General features: G+C 36.9%; 2 protein-coding genes across 12 annotated transcripts in view; one reads left to right on the top strand and one right to left on the bottom strand.

Moving 5' to 3' along the window:
* Positions 1 to 5,010, top strand: part of ZNF236 (zinc finger protein 236) — a 78,846-nt gene extending 73,836 nt beyond the window's left edge. For all 5 annotated transcript variants that reach the window (XM_064431831.1, XM_064431827.1, XM_064431820.1 and 2 more), the window contains exon 33: positions 326 to 5,010. In XM_064431831.1, coding sequence (XP_064287901.1) covers positions 326 to 453 — 128 coding nt within the window. In that variant the 3' untranslated portion in view covers positions 454 to 5,010. The remainder of the gene's footprint in view (positions 1 to 325) is intronic.
* The window catches only part of MBP (myelin basic protein), a 109,502-nt gene continuing 90,246 nt past the window's right edge, over positions 3,771 to 23,026 (bottom strand). For 2 of the 7 annotated variants that reach the window (XM_064431851.1, XM_064431850.1), the window contains exons 4-11: positions 22,276 to 22,706; positions 19,035 to 19,058; positions 12,689 to 12,715; positions 10,226 to 10,333; positions 9,723 to 9,758; positions 9,127 to 9,159; positions 8,033 to 8,155; positions 3,771 to 5,562 (exon numbers count right to left, since the gene is read on the bottom strand). In XM_064431851.1, the coding sequence (XP_064287921.1) occupies positions 5,506 to 5,562; positions 8,033 to 8,155; positions 9,127 to 9,159; positions 9,723 to 9,758; positions 10,226 to 10,333; positions 12,689 to 12,715; positions 19,035 to 19,058; positions 22,276 to 22,706 (839 nt within the window). In that variant the 3' untranslated portion in view covers positions 3,771 to 5,505. The remainder of the gene's footprint in view (positions 5,563 to 8,032; positions 8,156 to 9,126; positions 9,160 to 9,722; positions 9,759 to 10,225; positions 10,334 to 12,688; positions 12,716 to 19,034; positions 19,059 to 22,275; positions 22,707 to 23,026) is intronic. The other 5 variants (XM_064431855.1, XM_064431852.1, XM_064431858.1 and 2 more) reach the window with 5 other exon arrangements.

The following is a 23,026-nucleotide window of genomic DNA, read 5'->3' as shown; positions in this document are numbered from 1 at the left end:
GACCACAGTTGATAAGATAATAGTTGCACATGCAACTCAAAAATCAGGTTGAAACAGCAATTCGTTGCTTTTTATGGTTCCTTCTTCTTTATGGGCAGCTTTGTGTACAGAAATCCAGGGTTGAAACATTATTCCAGGAAAGCAGTATATTGTATTAGATTAAAAAAAAAAATTCCAAGGCTATCTAATAAATTTACAGTATCTGATGTAATTGTATAATACTGTTCCCATTATGATTCCTTTATTCTCAAGTGCTATATTTTCCTTTTTCCTTACACCATATGTCAAATCATACTCAGTTGCCTTTTCTCTTGTACCTCGGTAGGTCCTGTACAAGAGCCTGCAAGTCACCAAGAACAAGAAGGGGAAGACATCAGTCGTGCTCTGAATTTAGAAGAAGTGGTACAAGAATCTTCAAATGAATGGCAAAGTATAGGCAATGTTTTTCGATAACACCTTGAAATTTGAAAGTTAAAAATATTTCTGGGACTCGAACTTTACAGTTAAAGCTTCAAGCATTGAAGATACTAACAATAGAATAATATATTATAGTTTTTTTAATTATTTACAAAAGATACCTAAAAGATTAATTCTTTTTTTTAAACTTGTAGAAGAAGAATATTGGGAAAACTTCATTTAATGTGTGCTAAGTTGTCTGTGAATCAATGAACTCAGGTAATAATGTATACAGTTTCATCTTTGAATTCACAGCCAGTATATCTATTTAAAAATAAACTGGAACTTTATATCAAAATAGAATGATTCCCATTTTTAATGGAGATGAAGAATAACTTCACAGGAAAATCATGAAACTGTCAGTCAACTTTTTTTTAAATGTGTTTTAAGAAATAATTGAGATTGGAAACAGTGTTGCAGTTGATGATGCATGCAGTATAAAACAGTGGAGTTTTGCCTTTTTTTTTCTTACAAGGAAAAGGCTGTATTGCTTTTGAAAGCTTTCTTTTTTTAGTGCTTTTTGAGAATTTGTTGAAAAAAATAAAATACTGCGAGCTCATGGCTTTTCTTGAGTTAAACTCTTGAGAGGGAGCATGTTCATTTTCATTCCAACCACAGAGGCAGATAGATGTTAGTTTTTACAGTAAAAGTCTTGAGGTTTTGGACTTGGCAATAATTACTTTATAAGGATCCAAATGAGAAAAGGTTCCAGTAAAAGCCTCTGTTGTTGTTTGCTGTACTGGGTCAGCAGGTACAAAGCTCAGTATCTGTGGAAAACAGCCATATACTCAATCTGTGAGGTAAACAAGTACCACTTTGTGGTAGCAGTGAGAAAGTTAGATGCACACTAAGTCACCTATACTATACAATGTTCCCCAGTGCTGTAAACAGTTATCATTTTGCATCTGTAAATTCCTTATTATTTTCTTTGTGGATTTTGGAAATATATTACATTTATTTGTTGTTTAAGTCATTGTTTCAGCAAAACTACTTAGCTGACTGAGTATTGCTTTCAAAGGTGCCACTTGTTAAATACATTCATAGCAGAGAAACACTGGAGTAAAAACATAGTTGTCTTTTAGACATTCCAAAGACAGAAGCTGTTTTCTTATTTTTGCCTTGTTCTTTTGAATTTTATTTATATGTTACATATATATAGATATATATATGTGTGCTTATATATGTGTATATATATATATATATATATATTTAAAGTTTATGAGCCTCTGTGTGGCTGATGAGTATATTTTGTAAATACTAATCCCAGTTGGAAGGAGTTCATCTGTTTGGTTGCCACAAGTACTTCTAGATCAGTGGTGGATATGTTGTACTATAATACAGGCCTGGACTTTAATTTTCTTTCTAAAAGATAATTGTTCTCAGATCCAAAAAGCCCTTTTCTGTAAATATTGTCTATACTCTGTCTGTGATACAAACTAGTTATTTCAGATTGCTGAAGCAAGAAATCACTGTTGGTTTTGATAGGGCATCTCTTAATTCTTTTGTTAACTGTTCAGCATATGTATATAAGTAATATAGTTGGTGACATAAAAATAACACTTTTGTTATGTGGAATATTTAATTGAAAAATATGCTAAATAATATTACTTTTTTCCAAATTCTGTTTCGTGTATTTTTTAAGCATATGATTGTGGATTCTAGGAGATTGGAAAAACTGTTTACAAAAGTGCATGTTTGAATATTAGATGTGACAAATAAAGTCCTTCCAGCAGTGCCTTCCCTTCCAGGCAGCCTGTGAATGTTTCAGCTGTTAAAGAAAGACATTATATTTTACAGTTGTCTGGCCTTATGGCATAGCACACTGTTTATCTGTAATAATATAGCAAAATGTGCTGTGTTGTGTGTACCATGTATGAAATATTTTCCCTGTTATTTCAGGGAATACTGTATAAATGCACAGAGGGCTTGGAACTAGGTGGTCTTTAAGGTCCCTTACAACCCAGACCACTTAATGATTCTCTGATACTTGGTACACACAACGTGAAACAGATCTCATGAGTAAAAAGATGGCATTTTTAAAGGACCACTTCTCAAAGTGTTACACCTTGGTTAGAGGCAGTGAGTCTGTTCAGCAAGTCTTGGAAGTGTTAAATAAATAGTGTGAGTTATGGAGTCAGCTGGAATTTTTCCTGAATTCAGTTTGCTACTCCTCCAGTACTTGGAAATCCTGTCAGCTACAGTAATAGACTTTTTAAAATATTCTTCTTAGCATTGTATATGATTTGCTTTCCTGCATCCTTTTCACCTGTGAACTTCAAGTGTCTTGAGAGGTTTTTATAGCCTTGGGAAAATTGAGTTGGAGCTTTTCAGAACAGTGTATGTGTTGATGTTCAGAACTAATAGAGACATGGTAACCAATATGTTGATATTTTCAAAAGCAGCATTAAAGCAGATGTATTATGTAAGGAAGCAGAACTCTTGTTCTGGGGAGTGTTGATGTGTCACATTGTGTAGTGGGTAAGTGAACAGCCCCGTTCTTTCTGGTTCAGTGCAGTAGTAGGCTTGTGCTAGCCTTGGGGGTTTTGGCTTGAGTCTGCTCACAATTATTTTTATATGTCCATTCCTTCAGTACATTAAATTACACACTCCTGGTATTGGTTGTGCATTCTTGTTTCAGGAAAAATCCTTACAAATCAAATGGCCATTTAAACTGCTGGTTTTCATCAAAACTACTGGTGTGTAACTAAAAGAATAAATTTCCAGCTAAGTTTTCGTCTCTTTTCGTATTGGTAAAACAATGCCTTCAAGTACCGTACCTATTCCTCTAAAGGAAATAAATCCAAAAAAGCCACTTTGACCCTCTGGGAAAAGTAACTGAGGGGAAAGAAGAGAGTGAAGGCAAGAAAGAAGTTTTGGTTAAATTCTGTTACTCTACAGAGCAGTATTTTGAAATATGTGTTTCTCTGGGTTTATTACTTTATATAATCTTTCACATTTTTGAGGGCTTTTTGCACCACAATTGTTCATGAAGGGGGCTGGTTTTTATTTCCTGTTCATAGACATTTTGAGCCTTGCAATGTACCTCTGCCCTGTAGCTGTCACTCCATAGACACTGGCATTCCATAATTCTTGTGTCCTATTGTCAACCTTCTGGGCCATGCAATGTCACTACAAGCCTGTGTGCAGGGTCCCAAGGTGTCATTGTGTTATTTTATAGTATCTGAACATTATTAATAAATCCTGGGGGATGGTGGGGGGCAATAAATCAAACAGACATAAATATACAAATATATATAATTATATATAAATATATGTATATCCTTCTCCTTTGTAAAAAACAAAACTGGCCCAAGTTTCATTTCAAGTTGATTACTTTATTTCAATAGTGACTATTTTTAAAAGCTGTGTTCCTATAAGAACAACACCTGTTCAAATTAAATCAACTATTACGTTGCAGAGTATACATCTGAATGAAGCTACAATAGAAAAATACACATAGCAACCAACAAAGGTAATAGATGTAATAGTGTGTGTATACGTAATAATTTTGGCAGTTTTGTTTTCTTTAGTCTCTATGTATTTTCTATCATCTCATCTTCCATTGCTTCATATTAATGGACACTGATTTAAAGCTACAATAGATTTAGATGTGAAATGTAAATAACATATATATTTATAGGTAACTTTTACTGGGCACTTATTAGGAATGCTGTTTCAACCTAGGAAACACTAATCTACAGTGCATAGGCAAAAACTAAAAAAATAAAATAATTAATCAGACACTTAGATGACAGTTTGAAGAAATTGTAAGTTTAAGTAATAAAACAGTGCAATTCAGAAGAGCCTTTTATTTCCCTAAGTGTGGTTGGAATACCATCTCCACACATTCATTTTAGTAATTTATGAACAGTTCATATCTAAATCTAACTGAACTATAATTTATTTCTATGAGGCAACTACAATACAACAGTTAAATGTTCACAGTAGTTTACTACGAGTTTGCTTTGGTGCACTGCCCTTAAAAGGCATCCAGGTGTTACTCAGGCAAAAGATGAGCCAATCAAATACAACACTGCTGCAATACTAAGAGAAAGATTTCAAATTCTAATGTGAGATGTGCAGGACTATCTGAGATACCAGTACTGAAGGGCTTTCTTTCAGAAATTAGACTTTTTTTGTTTATATGCTTATTTACTTATTGTACTGCAAAGTTAATGCTATTGCAGCAGAGTTTATGTGAAGCACCAGTGACGTCCAGTGGTCACGTGTGCAGTCTTAGATGTTTCTCTGGGAATATCCCTTGTTTTATAACAATAGTCTAACTCAAATTTGAAATCCTCTTTCTCTCCCTCATCTACTCTTTATTCTAATGGTTTGGATGCAATGAGCAAATCATAGTATGGAAAGAATTTCCTTATTGCTATTGCTCCACATCGTATTGATTCTTCAACATCTGCCCCCTCCCACAGTTCACATACCTTGAACTCCCAATGTTTGATAAACCTTTCCATGACTGCCTAATCCTGTTATGAAAATTAATTATTCTGTGAGTGAGAGAAGGAAGATTAAAACAAAACAAAAAGAAAAAAAAAAGAAACCAAAAAGAAAATTTGGATAAACAGTCCTTACAACTTCTGCACGTTGGATTTTTTTTTGTTGTTTTTAACAGCAGTGTCTCAAAAATTCATTAACAGCAGTGCTCAGTATCCAAGACATTATAGCTCTTTATTTGTAATTCTGATGTTCACTAAAACGAAACCAGAAGGGTTGAGCTTAAATTAGGTGCTTGGGAGAAATAAAGGAGTCCAGCATACAGTTAGGACATCTTGAAGAAGGGGTAAAGTCAGAGCTCTTGTTACTTCACATAAAATAAGGAAAACATCTAGCAAAGCTACTTTTTGTGTTCCTTTCATTCAACTGTTGCTCAGGGATTGCCAATAGAAGTTTGTATCATCTACTGCATGCAGAATCTAATTGGCATTAAGTAATGGATTGCATCTATCTAGGCAATTGTGGCAGCTGTTACTAATTGTAAGGCAGTTATATTATGAAGCAGAGTACATGATCCTTGGATGGCATCTTGGAGCTTCAGCGCCTAGCAATGGGGGAACCAGACCGCGATCCAGGTCGGGACCCAGAGCCTCCCTGTGGAGGGAAGAACAGAGTTGCATTAATTAGAAATTAATATGTATTTGGGGCTGTGCATTGAAGAATATCAATCTGTTGTAAGTATGAGAAAATTTTAAATACTATCTAATGAAAATAGCCTGCAGTTGCTTCTAGTATATCACTAATTATTATTGGGATTTTCACTTCAAAAAGAGGATTGATTTTCACATAGGATTAACTTGCTGTCATTAAATCTTCCACAGAGGACTAGGCAGTCTCTCTCTACTTCTAAGTACATGTTCTTATTCAGGCCTTTCTAAGGGAAACAATTTTTTTCCTTGGACAGCATGGAAAATTTCATTTTTATGAACTCTTTACTATGTGTATACTTTAAAACAAGTAACAAAACAAAATCTGCAAACCTTTCATATGAGATGTAATAGTTTCACATCTGAAAGAACTGAAATTTAATAGTTTAATTCTGCAGTAAATTCTCAGTGTTATATCAACATGTGGCTTATATGGAAAGATCAGATGCAGGTACAGGAGAAAGCTAAGAAAAGATAAAAGGGCTGAAACCTGCCCTGTTCTCAGAAATAATAAGAAAATGTTAAACTGTGGGGGAAACCTGTGACAATTCATAAATCTGCACATGAGAAAGGAAGCAGTTTTATAGCAAAGATGATTCAAGCTGAAATTCTGACATTTAATTTTTTGGAATTTGAGATTAGGCTAACTTGGCATCTTGTCCTTTAGCTTTAGCAACTCTTCTATAGGCAAATCCTGAAAATGCACTTAAGACCACAAAAGTAAGATGGTGTGGTCATTTTTACTGTAATGTCCTGAACTGTTTACTTGAAAAAAAACCACATGCATGTACTTTGAGACTTCATTTTCTTCATTTATGTTCTTCTCATCTTTCAGTGCTGCCACCTTAGTTTTAGAGAACTGTTACAGGAAAATTCAGACTAATTCATTAGGTAATTGGCTTTTTTCCCTTCAAAGATATCTTAAAGAATGGATAACTTTTTTATATTGCAAGACTGTTGAAGAAACAGTAGTTAATGCCTCCTGCTGTAAACAATAGGTCTAAATCAAATAGGCATCAATAAAACTCATATAAAAGTTCCAGAAATTATAATGGCTGGGAAAAGGTTATCTAAAAACTAAAACTGGTGTATGTATCTCTCAGATATATATATAAATAAGCTAAAATAGCTGTGATGAGTATGCAGTAAAGAGAATGTTAAATTTCATGAGAGATCATTAATGCATATTTTCAGATGTTGAAATTATGAAGTTTTACAAATAATGAGAGTATATAGCCGTGGAATAGTTGATGTACCTGAACCCCACTAAAACCAAGTGCACAATGTGAAAATAAGACTTAAGATGTGTTTGATTTTTACCTGGGCCTCTGAAGAGATCATTCCTTTTCTTAAATTGCAACAGAAGAATTCCTACTACTTCCTTGAAGTTTTTGTGCTGTCACTTGGTGCTGCATATATTTGGAAAACAACTGTACAATGGGAGATATAAAACCTAAACTGTTAAGAGACAAAAATGTGGGGTTTGCTGCAAATGAAGGCACTGTAACTCCTCCTGCTGGGGAGAGGAATAGTAAGAGTCTGAAATAATCAGCTCTGTTAAGGATCTCAGATCTTCTGACTTTAAGTTAAGATGACTGCTGATGGCATCTTCATGTGCTAATAATCTACTGGGTGATTTGTTATAAGTTAATTCCCTGCCATCACTGCCTTTGAGGGAAAATACAGTCTTCATTAAAATATCTGCCAGTGGATATAGTCTGCTTTTCATGTTCCTGTTTCCTGACATAGAATGTGAAAAATCCTCACAACTGACCTTTTCTTCCTGTTCTGTTTTCATTGATTGCCTGTGTTGTTGTGTCTGTGCTGTGCCTTCAAATGGGGAATTGAACCAGACTAAAGATAATCTGACCAAATGTTTATTTCTAATATGACAGTTTTCTAATTTGCCCTACTTTGTGGTTTCATAACTTTCAATACTGGCATATTGTAAGAATTCTCCCACCTGGGGTAGGAACAAGCCAGGTACTGCTGCAGTTGTTACTGCATCCACGTGTCCAACACTGCCCTGTACTACCCTTCTGCAGTTAATCAGTTCTCTTTCATTTTCACTATTCTAAATAATTCAGCAGCAATGAGCTGTGTCATCTCACTTGTCTTCTCTATTTCAGATCATTTTTGCATTCGGTAACAACACTGGTCCTGGTGCAGGTCTTTGTGGGACATTGTGAACTTACCTTATTTCCTGATGGCCACTAACTGTGTATTTTTACCTTTGTTTCCTATCATGTAAGTAGTCATTAAGCCACAAAACAACCTTCTGGTTTATCCATGCAAGTCTAATTCCATCAGAAGCTTTAAGGAAATATGGTTGTTTCAAACATGGCAGGTTTTGAGGAGGTTTGCTTCTCTTTTTCCCAGTTCAATTTTTTTGTACTTAAAGTTCAGTTGTACTTTACCAGTTTAAAGATTCTGGAAAGAGTGCCCTGGCCCTCATGATAGGATCCCTTGTGTCCCTTATGAGCAGATTTATGCTCATAGAATTTTCCGCTTCCATATCCTGGCTTGTGTGTTTCACCACCCTGCAAAGAAAGATTTTCATGTATATTGCAAATTGTCACATTCAAATTATCACATGCATGTTGTAGTCTTTATATGCGATCACTGAAATGTAATACATAAATGAGGAATTTGGAGGTTGTTGCAATAAAATCTTTTATGTAATAAACAAGGATGAAGGAAAATGTTAGGAAATTATCCGAATAGATTCAAATCTGAGGGAAGCATCAATCTGTAAAAAATGAATTTGTATTCAAAAATTAAATACTTAGAAGGTTAACCTGTGTGAAAAAAACTTAAAATGTTTTAATTTCATGAGTTCTAAGATGTCAAATACATCAGATAATGTGTGGTGTTCTGATAGTGAAAGAAATGCTTAATGACTTGAAGGCTTTGATATTTTGTCTTAAAATGCCAGTAATTTATATGCCATCTCATATAAAATCAAACCTGTGGTAGAGAAGTAGAATTTAATTAGTTGTAAGAGAACAGTGGAAAGAACTTGTCTAGGAATTGCTTAGGCAGATCACTTCTAACTGTCAGGAAAGGTGGAACAAAATACTGAGGTTAGTGACAGCATTAGTTTTGCAGACTATGTAAAAGCAGTTGCTGAAATGGAATAAGCACCTATCTCATCCCAGCCTTCCCTCCCTTTTTTGTCCATCCCAGGAGAAGGAAAATGCACCAGGTGGGTCTTCCAGGAACCTTTAAAGGAAGAGAGCTTTGCCATGCAGTGGATTTTGCTCCCTTTGTGCTGAAGCAAAAGAAATTATTGCTGCAAGGGCTGTCAAATTGCAGGATAAGAGCAAGCAACACAATTACCATCTTAAAGTGCTGTGGAAGGAGGAAGGAAAGTGGAACGGGAAAAGCAAAATAGCAAACTTGAGACAAAACAAAATTATCACATTGCTGCAGCAGCTTGAGGCAATGGAGTAAGAAATGCTTTGGCCTGGTAAATAAAAGGGCTGTTACCGAAAGCACGTTCATCACCTACCCAGCTAAATCTGGTGAGGGATAATCCTCTTCCCTGTACATGCAAGAAATAGAAACAATGACATGGTGATCACTATGGAACACAGCATCTGGGTCTGCCATATACAGAAGAAGATTAAAAGATAGCCAAGGTTATGAAATAATGGCCAGATAATGAGGCAGGCAGGAGTTGAGAACAACAGTCTGTACATTCATTTCATGAAGCAAAAAAAAGGCAAAATTGTTTATTGTAATTACTAGAACTGACTTTACTAGCCACGATAGTATCACGTACTTCAAAAGCCAGCTCAGTAAATGGATTGACATCTCCTGGCTGGTGAGGCTTGTTTGAAGGCATTACCTACTGTTAGTTCATTACCTAAAGTAATCACACCATAAATTGAATATAAAAATCCCTGCAACTGGCTTCAATTAGTCATGCACGACATCAGGAAGTGCGTGAGGAAGAGAACCATGGCTTCTGTGTCTTACGTTCTTGCTTTAAATTGTTCCCAGTATTACCTGTAGACTTAGTGCCATTAGGGACAGTGAATCAGGCTTGCAGTTGAATTAGTGGGAATTAGCCCATAAATGCCTTGAGTCCCTGAAACTGCTTACCTTTGCTTGCATTGGGGGTGGTGTACGGGGTGAGACCTAAAAACCAACACAAAAGAGTTGTCAAAGGCAAAAATAAATGCCAGAAATCATCAGGCCTTTTGCACATTATCCATGAGCTAAAAATGGTAATTGCATTGAGAAGCTTCTCTGCTGTTTTAGGCTTGCCTGGAATACACTGGATTTATGTCCGTCTTGAAACAGTAATAATTCCTGAATGCTGCCAGTGTTAAAGACACAAGGGCAAAACCTGTCTATGGTGAAGCTGTATAACTGATGTGGTTAGCATTTGGCTATGCTAATGGAGGTTCACATGCTTTTTTGGTACCATTTCAGTATTGTTTGTTTTCTAGGTAAAAATTATTTTTGTATTTGAATGGCATAATGACCTCAAAAGGCACAGTACAATTTGAGGCTTCAAATAAAAGGTAATGATTGGGGAGTGTTTGTTTACTGATGGATTCTAAAGAAAATAATTTTGATGCATAAGAGGAGGGGAGACTTACAATGTTCTTGAAGAAGTGGACTACAGGGTTGTCATCAACAGGCCGGCCATGCTGAGATCTCGGGGGGATGGACCCAACGTGGTGGCTGACCCTGGCTGCATGTATGTCCTGAAAAGCAGAGCAGGCACGTCACCCAGTCAGCTGGGAAGGACAGCTTATCAGCCATGGCATGAAGAATCGTTTTCAGGAGAGAAGAGAGGGGGGAATATGCCTTGGGAATCTACAGAAATTGCCCCCTACAGTTGTCAGTGCTGTGAAATGGCAAATACACAGTATGTATAGGCACATATGTTGTGCATATATATGGATACACTTGTTCTTGATGTTGCAGCCCAGTGTGGAATTAAGGCTCTTATTGGAAAGTTCAGGTAAGAGAAACTTTGTCATTTTCCTTAAATAGGAAATTTTTCTTAAGTAGGATCATAGACTGTGATTTTAGAAAATAAACCAAAATGGAAAAAAAACTTTAAAATCATGTTGGATCATTCTGCATGGGAAAGCAGGAATAGATCGTATATCACTTTTAGTTCCCAAAGACTTATAGTGCTCATGAGCTGCAAGAGCAATGTTATTTTCAGAATGAGGGAACCAAGTGAGGCTGACAATTTCTATTTCAGTAGGGCTTTCTATTTTCAGAAGGGCTTCCTGAGCAGTAGTCCAAATGAAGTCAGATATGTGGTTTATGACATTGACTTCTGTTGGAAAAAACTAACCAATGCAGAGAAGTTTGGCTGATTTTTATCAGGGTTGGGTTTTTTTGCATGCTAATAGTATCTGGACACTTAATTGTTTTAAAAGCAGGAAAGTATGAATTTTGGATCTGTGAGATCTCCATAGTGTCAGTTAAGTCAGTCCTGCTTACAATTCTGCAGCAGTTTCTACTTGGTTGCTAGTTCCAGTTCCAAAATAGCCTCTGCTACCATGGTTAGGAAGAGAGAATCAGTTACTTCAGTCATGGTTTTGTCTTCTTAATCTATATTCTAATCTCCCTTTGGAAGCTGCTGACTGCCTTGTCTTTAGCATAAATACCATGGTGGTGCAGTTCTGATAGTCTATGAATTGCCACAGGAATGGAGAGAAATTGGGATAGCAAGGTTTTAGAATGTGGACAGGGTTGAGTTTCTTGATTTTGGTTTCTGACCAATTATTAGGTGCTAATAACTTGGCTTATTGGAAAGGTTATTGTGCTATAAATACAAAGTTTCTTCTGCCTGCAGTGCTAAATGTCATCACAGGCTTTGACTGTTTCCTGTTTTAATGTGTATGAAGCAGTAGCAAATCTGATGTAATTTTCAATTACTTTTCTGGGTGAGTTTCTTGGTGCTTAAAATAAAGTGCTTTCCATTCATATTGTCATCAGCAAACTTCATCTGTCTTCAGAACCTTTGATATTATTGTTTATTTGTGACAGGTAATTTACATGTTTCCACTCAATTATTGTTGAAATTACTCTTTCACCTCTAGCTTTCTCTTTCAATTTTTGAACTCCTGGGGACAGAAAACAAGATTCCATGGTGTTTTTCAGAGACTGCTTTTGTTTTTGTAATAACTGATATCTGCAGGTGTTAAAGGGTAAATTCTAATGTATTTGAAATTAAAAGAGAAATCTGATTTATACTGCTACAATGGGCTACTGAGATAGTGTGATATAAGTGGACCTTTTTGAATGAACTCATTTTAACAGTTACCATGTGTTCATTCATGCATTCAGATCATCACTATTTACCTTTAAATATGTTTTAAGTGCTTGGCTTTAAATATTATTCCTGTTAAAACCTTACAGGAATAGAGAAGAGCATCTGTGTTTCAGGAAGGGATGTAATTTGCTTCTTTTTTGTGTTGTCTCTTTCACCCAGGGGCTACAGTGAGCTCTCCCCACGCCACTTGCAATGTTGTTAAGAATTTCAGCCTTGAGAGCATTGCCAATAAAAGGCATCCTTGGCTTCCATATTGATGTATTTTGAAATGTATTTACCAAGTAAGAGTGTGAATTCAGAGCCTCTGGGTATTGGTGGGGAAGTTTGAAGTGGAAGTGCCTCTGTTGTGCCCTTTAAGAAAGTTTAAACATACAGTAATTCTTCAGTAACTGAACAGAAGAACACTCAGCTTTTCCTGTTAACATTAATGAAATGTTTGACCTCAGTTAAGGATCTCAACTAAGTCAACTCTTCTACACCTTCAAAAAAGCCAAAAGGAACCCTAAAGCTGAATGATCTTAGTAAAAAAGATTGGTACCAGTACTAGAAATTAAAGCAGTAACTGGGAGATCTGATGACAAAAACAGTTTTCAACTTCACTGTGAAATCAATAGTTTTAAGGATTAATAATCTAAATAAGAATTCTTAAAAATATACATAAAATACCTGCAGTTATCCTGTAAGGGGAGTGATTTTTTTTTAAAACATTTGGTGTTTTTTTCTGGTGATACACAGGAAAGTAGCATTGTTTTACTGTGTCACCTACCTTGGTAGTATGGTGGTATGTTGGCCACTAAGACAAAAAAAAAGAGAGAGTAACTGTGAATGCAGTGCAAAGAAAACATGCAGGTATTTTAAGTTTCAACATTAGCTATACATTGGAATTGCATTCCCTGTGTTAGCCATGTACTTTCACATCAGACTAATTACATTTACTGGCACAACCTGTATTAGTACCTTGTAAGAGCTGTTAATGAAAAAAATAATTCAAATTATTTTGTGAATAAATTAAAATTTATTATTTAAAAGTAATAAACTAAAAATTAATAAATTATTGTTAGCTAGTTAACATTAATTAACTAACAGTATGGGCTCCATTTGGGATTTTGTGCAAGGTTATTACATTTCCAGTTGACCTGAAGATACCAAAGTGTGTGTTTGTGTATGGGTGTGTGTGTATATATATATATATGCATGCTTTTCAGTGTTGTGCAACAACTGGCTCTGGGTATAAAATGGATACAGTTAAGCAGTTACAGGCTTTTTTTTCAGTCATGAAATCCCATGAAATCCATCCCTGACTTGGCTTGCTATAAATGGGATATGTCAGATCTTGCAACTCAGATGCATTAGGGAGGACTTTTAAATGTATGTTATAATCTCTCTGAGGACTCATCCTCCACAAGAGGATTGCTTATAGCTGAAGATTCCATATGCATGTAAATAGCTCTAACTCCTCATCAGTCTGTGGTATGCATTTGTGCCAATAACAGTATTAAGATACTTCTGGAGTACTTGAATTTACAGCTTTTTACAGTTCCTTTTCATATCACTGTTGTGTGCCTTTGTTGCCTACTTTAGAATGTGAGATGAAAATCTAAAGTATCCCATGTTGTTTCCCTACTGGCAGAATCCATACACATAAAATCTGGAAATGGCTGTTTTAAAATGCAGTCAAACCAAGTAAAGATAGAAAATAAAGGGCTTTCTCATGGGTTCAATGGGTTTCATGGTTTCCAATGGCTTTTCTTCACAAGATACCTAACGAGTTGCTGTGCATGAATTTAAAAGACATCCTAGAAAAGCCACACATTTCAAATTCACATAGACATGAAAATTGCATTGAGATTGTCTTAAAAAACCAAACTGTTCCACAACCTGTAGGTTGTCCATAATGCTTAACCACCCCCACAAAGACATTTGGAATTGTACTGGTAGACTAAAATTATCCTTAAAGCATTATGTGATGAACACTGTGCTGTGGAAGAAAAAGCTGAAAGTTCAACAAGGGGATTTGTAAGCCCCTCAGCTGATTTTGTGTTAGTCCTCGAAACAGATTCTGAATCCAAACTCTAATGAAAATCCTATCCAGGTTCAAATTTAGGTAGTCAGTATGGTTTTTAAATATGTATGCCAAACAGGAATTAAGATGCATCCTTTCAATAAATATATATGCTTTTTCTTTGTTATTTTAATAATATGGAAATCTGTGATAAAGTTTAATGAGAAATCTGACAGACACTTGAATACAGAAATTGCTTCATCTTGGGATTTGGAGGGGCTTTGTCCATGGGGCTTTGTGTTCCTGGGCATGGCTGACACTTCATCAGAACCTTCCAGTGCTGCTACCTCCGCTCTCACCAGGCAGCAACAGAATACTCAGCCCATGTGGGATTTATTTTTCCATGCTTATTCTAGGAGGAATGTAACTTCTGTGAGCATGCACTGCTAAATCAGAGCTGTGGTGGTGTTGGTTCCATCTTTGTTCACGTACAACCCAGGCAGCAGTTGGCTCTTGATGGCAGTGTTTGTCCCCGGCTGTTCACGACTTGCTGATCTGTTACCAAAAGCAATGGGAATGCTGACGTCTTCCCCACTGGCTGATCTGGTGATGACATTATAGTTAATTACCTAATTCAGCAGGCTTTTTAAATCACTTTAGGATGAGCCACACATCCTTGTAATGGTACTGTTAATTTTTACTAATGTGGAAGTTAAGACAGAAATTAAATTACTTGCTCAAAGGTATAGAGGAGAATTGGCAGGAAGAGGGATGTAGAATGCAGGAGATTCTGCCTTTCAGGGTTGTGCTGAGATCAATCTTTGGCTAGAAATAGGTGATGAACAAAAAGAGGAAGAATTCTCAGCAGAATGACAGGAATAACAAACATGGCAGTAGAGATGACTGAAAAGTAAGAAACACAAGGAAGAAGGAAACAATGGAGAACAGTCCAAGAAAGGTGCCAAATAATCCAGAACCACATTTCTTCATAACCCCATTACCCCTTAGTGCCTTGATGCTTAGGGTTCATAAATTAGAAGGTAAAAGAATTACTGGGGAAAACAGAAGAATAGGGGCGGTTTTTCAGGAGAGTTCTGGTTTATGATGGGACTCAAATGGGAGACCAGTGCCATCGTACCTTCTGGGTTTTTTTCCCGTGTCCAGTTTATTCTATTTTTGTGACACTTGATAAATGGTTTTGGAGGCAAAACCCAGTAGTTTAATTTCACTTGGCTTTTTTGAAGCATTTTTTTCTGCCTAGCATGAATTATTCTATTCAAATATTCTTCATGACAGAAGGTCTTTATCTGCTTGGACATAGTCTCTGATGCATTCTCAGTATTGTTCTGTTATTGTTCAAGTTGGTATCAATGACATAGATTAAACTTTGTTGAAATGATCCATGGTTTGGGTGGGGGTTTGGGGGCTGGATTTGTTTTGGATTTTGTTTTGAGAATCATCACTCCAGAAAAAAAAATAAAAAAATACTCTGGCTAGTAGGTATTCTCCAAGTAGCTTCTGCTACCATCAAACTTCACAGCCTTTAGGACTTTACTGTACATGGGCAAGATATGAAAGGCATCCTGCACAGGTATTCACCATGATCAGTGTCTACTGATCACCTGCAGATTTGGTGGAGATGCATCTGTTTGCTGCTGTTGCTGCAGCAAAACAATGTAACATTATGGGGTATAGTATGGCCATAGGTAAGAAAGCAGTAATTTATACAATGTTTAGATGTCCTGTTCCCTGGTATTTTCATATAGTCATTAAGGTAATACAATATGCAAGATGGGAATTTTTTAGAAAACAAAGCTATAAATACCAGGTGTACACTATCACTTTACAGCTGCTGGCCAGAAAAATGTTACTGCAACTTAGATTTCTCAGATTGCATGCCATCACCCACCCACCCACCAAACATTTGATCAGTTCTTATCTTTGGAGGATTGGCCCAATTCTATTTCTTTTCTGCCTTTAATAGGGAAGCAGGTGACAAGCTAAACTCTCATACAGATTGTTAAAAGCACTATTGCCTGTCTCAGCTTAACTTGTAGAGAGAGTGTAATAGCAAGGAGACTTTACTATTATGAAATACTTAGACATGGCATGTTAATAGAATATTTCTTTGAAAGAAATTTTACATGGTAGAATTTCCAATCATACTGTTAGTATAAAATGGGGGAGATGGACCATTCCAAACCTGAGGCTCATACATTTTCCAAGGCACATTAATTGTATGATGTATCAGAAACAGAGAAGTAGATGCATCATCAGCAAAAGGGAAAGATTTGTGCTTTACCCATATTTTTAAATTGATTTGTAAAAAATTCAGTAAAATCACCTGAAAATGGCCATGGATGATTTCTTGTGCAGCTCAGAAATTAAGCCAAGTAACTTTGGGGTGTAATGTGTCTTAAATGGAGACCATTTCATGAACATGGTGAGATATTTTGCATCAGTAAAAAGGTGAAAGCCAGCAATTGTCACTAATGCTATGTGATGACAGAGGTACAAAACAAGGTCAAGGACAAAAAAGGTACGAACTTTTGCTCTGGTTTTCTATCTGGCAGCACTTACCATTGTGTAAACTGAAAACAGCTGAAGTACAGTAATTTATTTTGGCATTGTAGGATGGAAAGTGCTAAGGATAATGCAGTTCTTAATTTGAAAGGAATGTGATAGAAAAATATAACAGATTTTGATATAAAGCAATTTCATACTTATCAAACTGCTTCATCTGCAGAGAGGTAAACATTAAATTGTTCTTAGGCAGAGAAAATCCTTGTGGTAAATTTTTTTAAAAGTTCTATTTGACCATCTGTGCGTACATTTTGGCCATCTGTATGTACATCCCTGCTTGGCCCTTGCACTTCTTTAAACAAACACCCCACTCTGATATACGGTTTTAAAATTAATTCCAGATCTTACTCTCAGCTGGGCTGAGGGGCCATGCAGGTGAACAAGAGAGGCATGGCTGAGAATAGCTGAGGCCAATTCCCACTGAAAGATCCCAAAGCTGCCATCACTGCTCCTCCACCAGCTCTGCATCAGGCTCAGGCAAAGGGCACCAAGCTTTGAAGTGCTCCAAAGGATCCTTGGAGCTCTTCTGCATGCAACTTACACATACTACTGTTATATCATATTAGTGGCTAGAAGACTCTAGAAATAGTCAAGCAAAGACTGAACTGAAAAATCCTGTTAGAAGTTTAATGAAAGCAGAAAACCTTTTGTGGAGTGATTAGAAACAGATTCTTTAAATGCTTTAGTTGATTAATTTTTATTTTAGCCTGAACATGTTACTAATACATTCCTGAATGTAAGAGGCACAAGACCATATAAAATACAGTTAAAGCAGCAGAGCACACAGGCATTCTCCCCCGTCATGACCTCCTCTTTAACTTGTAAAACAAATCAGCAAGCCCCAAATACTTGTCCCATTTCTAAACAAACCATGCCATGCAGCTGATGTCAGGTGAGCACAAAGCAATACTTTACCAAAATTCAGTGCTTGCACTTTGAAGTACCACTCAAAAAGCATACAACCTAGTCCAATTCTCAAATTCCTCTAGTACCTTGTAATAATTACTTCAATTAGTAAGTTCCTTGAAAATGTAAGTTCCAGTGCATTAAATAATGTGTTAATTATTAGGCACAAATAGCATGTTTATGGGCACGCAGGTGTTAAATGAACATGTCAAAGTCAATCCCATGGTGTTGGCTCTTAGGCCTTTCACTTCTCACAGGGTGTGTGTACTCACCAGTTGGCATTTCCTTGTTTTGTACAGGTGATTTTTTTAAACCAGGCAGATCAAAAGTAGTCTGAGGTTCTACCACTGCACAAGCTAAATGAGCTTCACTGGCAGTTCTGTTACACTAATTCATTTTTAGGCTGCTACAAATGAGAGGCCAGATTCAGTAAGAACATCGGATTCAGGAGCTTTGGTTATTCAAAGCCTATCCTTTTCTTCCAGAAGGAAACCTCTCTATTCCCTTCTGTCCAATGCACTGTTCTAACTGAATTTTGCAGAAGAACACACCGCCTCTTAGTGAACTAAAAACCTGTCACATACAAGTAGTAGTTTGTTGCAACTTCTGTTAATGGATTAAAGCATTTGAAACAAATTAAATCATTAGTACACCGGTTTTTGTGATGTAAACAGTTTAATGAATACATAAAGCACATAAAAAGCAAAAGATTAAAACAAAATTATTGTTACAACCACTACAGACTCTATAAATTTTTTTACAAGCATACTGCTTGCACAGCAGGTTTTACAAAACAGGTTTTATCACAAGCAATACCACTCCCTGAAAACTTGGACTTGGAAATTAAAATCACAGTAAGTATTTACTTAAATCACATCATATACTAGTCAGACTAGCACTGATTTTACTGCTTTTCAAATTCTTCATGGTGCTGTAGTATACATTAAAGCTTCCACAAGAAATGTGAATAGAGTTCAAGTGCAAAAAAAGAAAAAATATTCTAATTATTTTTTCCCTCCATGGCATTATTTAAAACTGTGGTTCCTAATCTTTTTGCCTTTGCATGGTTATCGCAACCATTTTTGTAGATCCCCACTCTAGCAACTGCTGAGCTCAGGAGTGGGTTTGGAACTGCTGATTCAGAAATGCTGATCCCAAACCCTGGTTCTGCTCAAGCTGGGAACTTCAGCCCAGTGCTGCTCCTGCCTTGTATCTGTCTGTAGCATGGGGAAGCCCCATCTCTACATTCCATATTTCTTGAACCCAAACACAGAGAAGTTGGGAAGGAAATATAGGAGCAAGGCTTCATTCAGACAACAGGAGACTGTTACAAGATTGCATACAATACTGAAGCAAAATGTAAAAGAGGAATTGATTTAATCTTTCACTAAGTCTTACCTCACCTATTATTTACTGTCACTCACATATTTTGGTTTGTTTGATCTGTGCCACAAGTGTAGTTTAAAGTTTAGTACGTTAATGCAAAATGTTAAACCAGGACAGAAAAGTTCTTGTTTCACAATCCAAACTTTAGTAGAAAAAGAAAATAAAATCATAAACAAAAGGATTACAAAAGCATAAAAAACTGCATCAAAGAAACAAAATAGCAGTCAGTACATACTGAAGTTGAATACAGGCTCAGAATCTAGGAGGCACAAAGAACATTTGATTGTTTTAACAAACTTGCTTAGCCAAATATTCTATAAAGATTAGAAAGGAAATAATTTATTGTTATGCTACTCTCTTTTTCATGCTATTTAAAATGTCTGCACCACAGTTTATTTCTGTCACCATTTTAAATTCTTTTTTAATACGATTAAATTTGAGCTGTGCACAACAACAGTTTTATTTCAAATACCGTATTTCAAAAGCTTTTCTTAAAAGTACAAAATTCAAGCTGGTTTTAATTGAGCTTCATCTATCCAAATCACAATGGGATTGGGGGAAAAAATGGCAAATGCACTTGCTGCCCCTCACAGGAAAAGGAGTATTTCTGTACATTCCAGTATTTCTATTTTTAACAACTCCCATGCAACTTAACTTCAGAATTGCAGAGCAGGGGAGAACCTGCTCCACACAAGAAAAGGAGGCCATGAAACAGTCCCAGCATTGTTCCTACCCCACCTTTCTGGACACAATAGTGAATATTATTCATTAATGTGCTTCTTAGCTATGGATGCAAGAAGAAAATGCCTCCACAAAGAATTTATAATGTGTTTTGCTTGAATGTCAGCCCTAAATCTGTACAAAGAGCAAGTGTTGTCTTTGCATTCCAGTGCTTGCTGGTGTGGGTAGTTGAGATGCTCCCACTGAGGCATGGGCTGGCTGAAAAAAGAAGACTGCAAGAAAGGCAGCTGCAGAATTGCTTTGAAATGCTTCAAAATAAAGAAAGAAAAAAGTGCAAGCAAAAAACCACTGCAGCTCTAGGAACTTTTCAAGCCTTTGAAATTCATCCTTTAAGGTGCTTTAAGTGGTATCTGATTTACCAAAGACCTGTTTACTTAGTGAAGTCTGGAATACTGCCAAGGGACTTCATTCTATTTCGGCTGGTCCATGAACACCTTCATCATCTATCAGCGATCCTCTACAAAATTCAGCAAATGGCAGCAACTATTTAGCACAAATGAGCCATCTACATTTCCTCTGTCTACTCTTGTATAAATAAATGATACCACAAGCCCTTCTTGATACAAGAAACCAAAAGGCATTGTTTCAGAGGCTAAATAAATAATAGTTGAAATGACTGTGCCACTTGCTCAATACTTTCCACACTGAAGGCCTCCCACAAGAGAGCTTCCTAGGAATGTTTCCTAGGATGTACATCAATATTATCATTGTGTGGAAGAGTGCTAGAGATGCTTTGGCACTGGAAGTCCTGATGTGACAGACTTTTGCCAAAATAATTCAACTTTGTGCTTCCAGCTCAGATCTGCAAATATGACTCTGTAACATTATGAGTAGTTATTCTTAAGGGAAAAAAATCCCAAACAACTACTCCTGCTTGGTAAAAAATGTCAGAATTGTCCATAATTCTGTTCTGTTTTGCAGACATTTAAGTTCTTCAAAATAGCATTTTACAGCAGAGATAAATACATGATCTCCTGTCCTCTCATACATAATTACATCAAAATCTATAGAGAATCATTGCAACCATGTTCACGCCAAAGGATAGAATACAGACTTTGTACAGTTGGCAGACATTTTTTAGTCATTACTCCTAAAAAACTGAGTTAATTGGTTTGATTTATTGCCACGCAGAAATGCACATACCTCTGTATATTCTGTATGCAGAATCTAACTTTTTGGTATTGTCACGCCTTGGTGTACAAAGAACATTTCATACACTATTTTTCATTGAGTAACACAGTACATGAACAAAACAGCAAGAGTTGAGCTGGCCAACCAGGTCCCAGAAAATAGCAGCTGGGAACAGTCTCAGTTATTTGAAGTAACAGTAAGAAAAAGGTTTCCTTCATGCTCACAGCAACTGCTTGTTGCATTTAGGAACATTACACACAGAAATGTTACTACAGAAAAAACTGCCTGGCTGCTTAAACTTTGTCAATAGCGTTACAGGACCAAGTTGGTAAAGGTGAGAAATAAAAAGAACAAAACACCCAGCTTGCTTAGTACTGCCCACAAGTGTGAGAAGCTTCTGGTTTTAAGTTTCTAGAGTATTTTTCATCCAGTGGTCTCTACATTACAACAACTTTTCAGGGAAGGGCTATTACACATTGTGCTCCAGGTGTGGAGCTGTGAAGGACATGGACAACCACAGATCAGTTTTACACCACAGGGCAGTTTGTGTCCTGTCCCAGTGCAGCACTGAGAGACAGCATAGATCACAGGCTGGAACACTGAACAGACCTCAAAGGTTGTCAAAGGATTTTAAAAAATTTAGGCTCAGCAACTACGAATGCTGCTTTTTGCAACACAAAATTTGAGCAACTACAACAAATTCAGCTAAAAATTTTACACCCTACAGCAGTTCCATTCGAATGCTTATGTAGTGTGTAGACACACAAACACAAGACTCCATTTATCATTTACATGGCAAAAGGTACAGCCAAAACATCTTAAACTTTGCCACTTGAGTAACAGTGAACTAATATGCCAGCTGCATAATTTATCAGAGAAGGCAGGTATCCTGGAAAAGGGAAGAATTTAATCAACATCCTTTCATCAATGCCTTGGTTTTGAATTGATAGTGCAGAAATGGCTTGTTATGCAATTTCTAATATGATATGCTTGGAATAAATCTCAACTTCTTGTCAGAATAAAGCAGTTGGATTATTTTGTACACCTGGGATTCAGGATAATATCTGTCAAGCCATCTCCCTGGCAATGCTGTCAACTGACCTTAAACATACTCTTGCACAAGCAGGCTGAGAATCTGGCTACAATTCCTTTTCTAACATCTATTTCCAAGTTTGTCCCTCAGTTAGTGCCAAGATATGTGGAGATCGTCTTGCATTTAGTGCTCTCATCCAGCTCCCTTTTGCAAATATTTAAGAACAACACACAAAAGCAGATTGAAGTTTTATCTCTAAATGGCACAGCATAGAAATACACACAGCACACCACATTAAATGCTCATAAAAATTCCTCCCAGTAATGTTTCTAGAGACCCCTGGATTTCTAATACTCCATGTACTACCCAGAGTCACTTCTCTTGTTTCCCAGATCTCTGCTTTTTTTGTTGCTGTTTTTTCAAAGCCAAGCATTATATTACAAGCACCATCCTGCTGGCTAGGTCAACTCTTGCCCTATAGCAGTGAGACCTTTCTTTCAGACCCACCCTGCCTCTTTAATTGTACTGTGTTTTGCTGTAGCCTTGCAGTTCTCTATTCCTCAGAGCTCACCTTGCCCGAGCCCCGCCGGGGAACGTGCCTTTCACCTCCAAAGAATCTGCCCAGCGAGTCAAGTAGACCCGAGTCTCTGTGCCGTGGGGATCCATGTCTGGCATGGTCTATAGTGCTCGCAGATGCCAGTTTTGATCCGTGCCGGAAAGAGGAGCGTTTTTGTGAAGCCATCAAATCCGAATTCTCTGAAGCTGCTGCACTGTCCTCTTGGATGGTCTGTAGCTCGTCTGACTCTGAGGGCCGATCTTTGAAGGTGTTGTCTTCTCTTCCTGGGGCATCTCGGGAAAAGAGGCGGATCAAGTGGGGGCGACCAGTCCTGTCAGCTGGGTTGGCCTCGGGCCAGGCATTCTTCGGGTCTGCTGTGCCTTTGGAGTCTGTCACCGCTGGGCTCTTCGTGGAGGTCCCATTGTTCTGGTTCACATCTGCCTCTCCTGCAAACAACAAGGATGAGATATGAATACAGGCCTGTGAAAAACAGCCCTGGAACAATGCTGCTTTCTTTCCCTTGCCTTGAGATGCTCATTTCATACAAAACCCTTAATATGTGCAGTTGTAATGAAACTATGTTCTCTTCCAGCCTTAAAGAACATTAAGTTATCTTGGAACTGAAACCAGAATGATGTTCTCACACAAATTTGCAGTAGTTCTAGGTGGTTTTTTGGGGGTGTGTGTATGTGTGTATAGGTTTTGGTTTTCTTTTGTTTGTTTTTTTTTAACACATTTATGAATAAATTGAAAGATTACTTGAAGT

The sequence above is a fragment of the Passer domesticus genome, chromosome 1 (genome assembly GCF_036417665.1).
Source record: "Passer domesticus isolate bPasDom1 chromosome 1, bPasDom1.hap1, whole genome shotgun sequence".
In the NCBI taxonomy this organism is placed as follows: Eukaryota; Metazoa; Chordata; class Aves; order Passeriformes; family Passeridae; genus Passer; species Passer domesticus.
The sequence above is the reverse complement of the archived record's forward strand: the minus strand, read 5'-3'. Positions and strand labels throughout refer to the sequence as shown.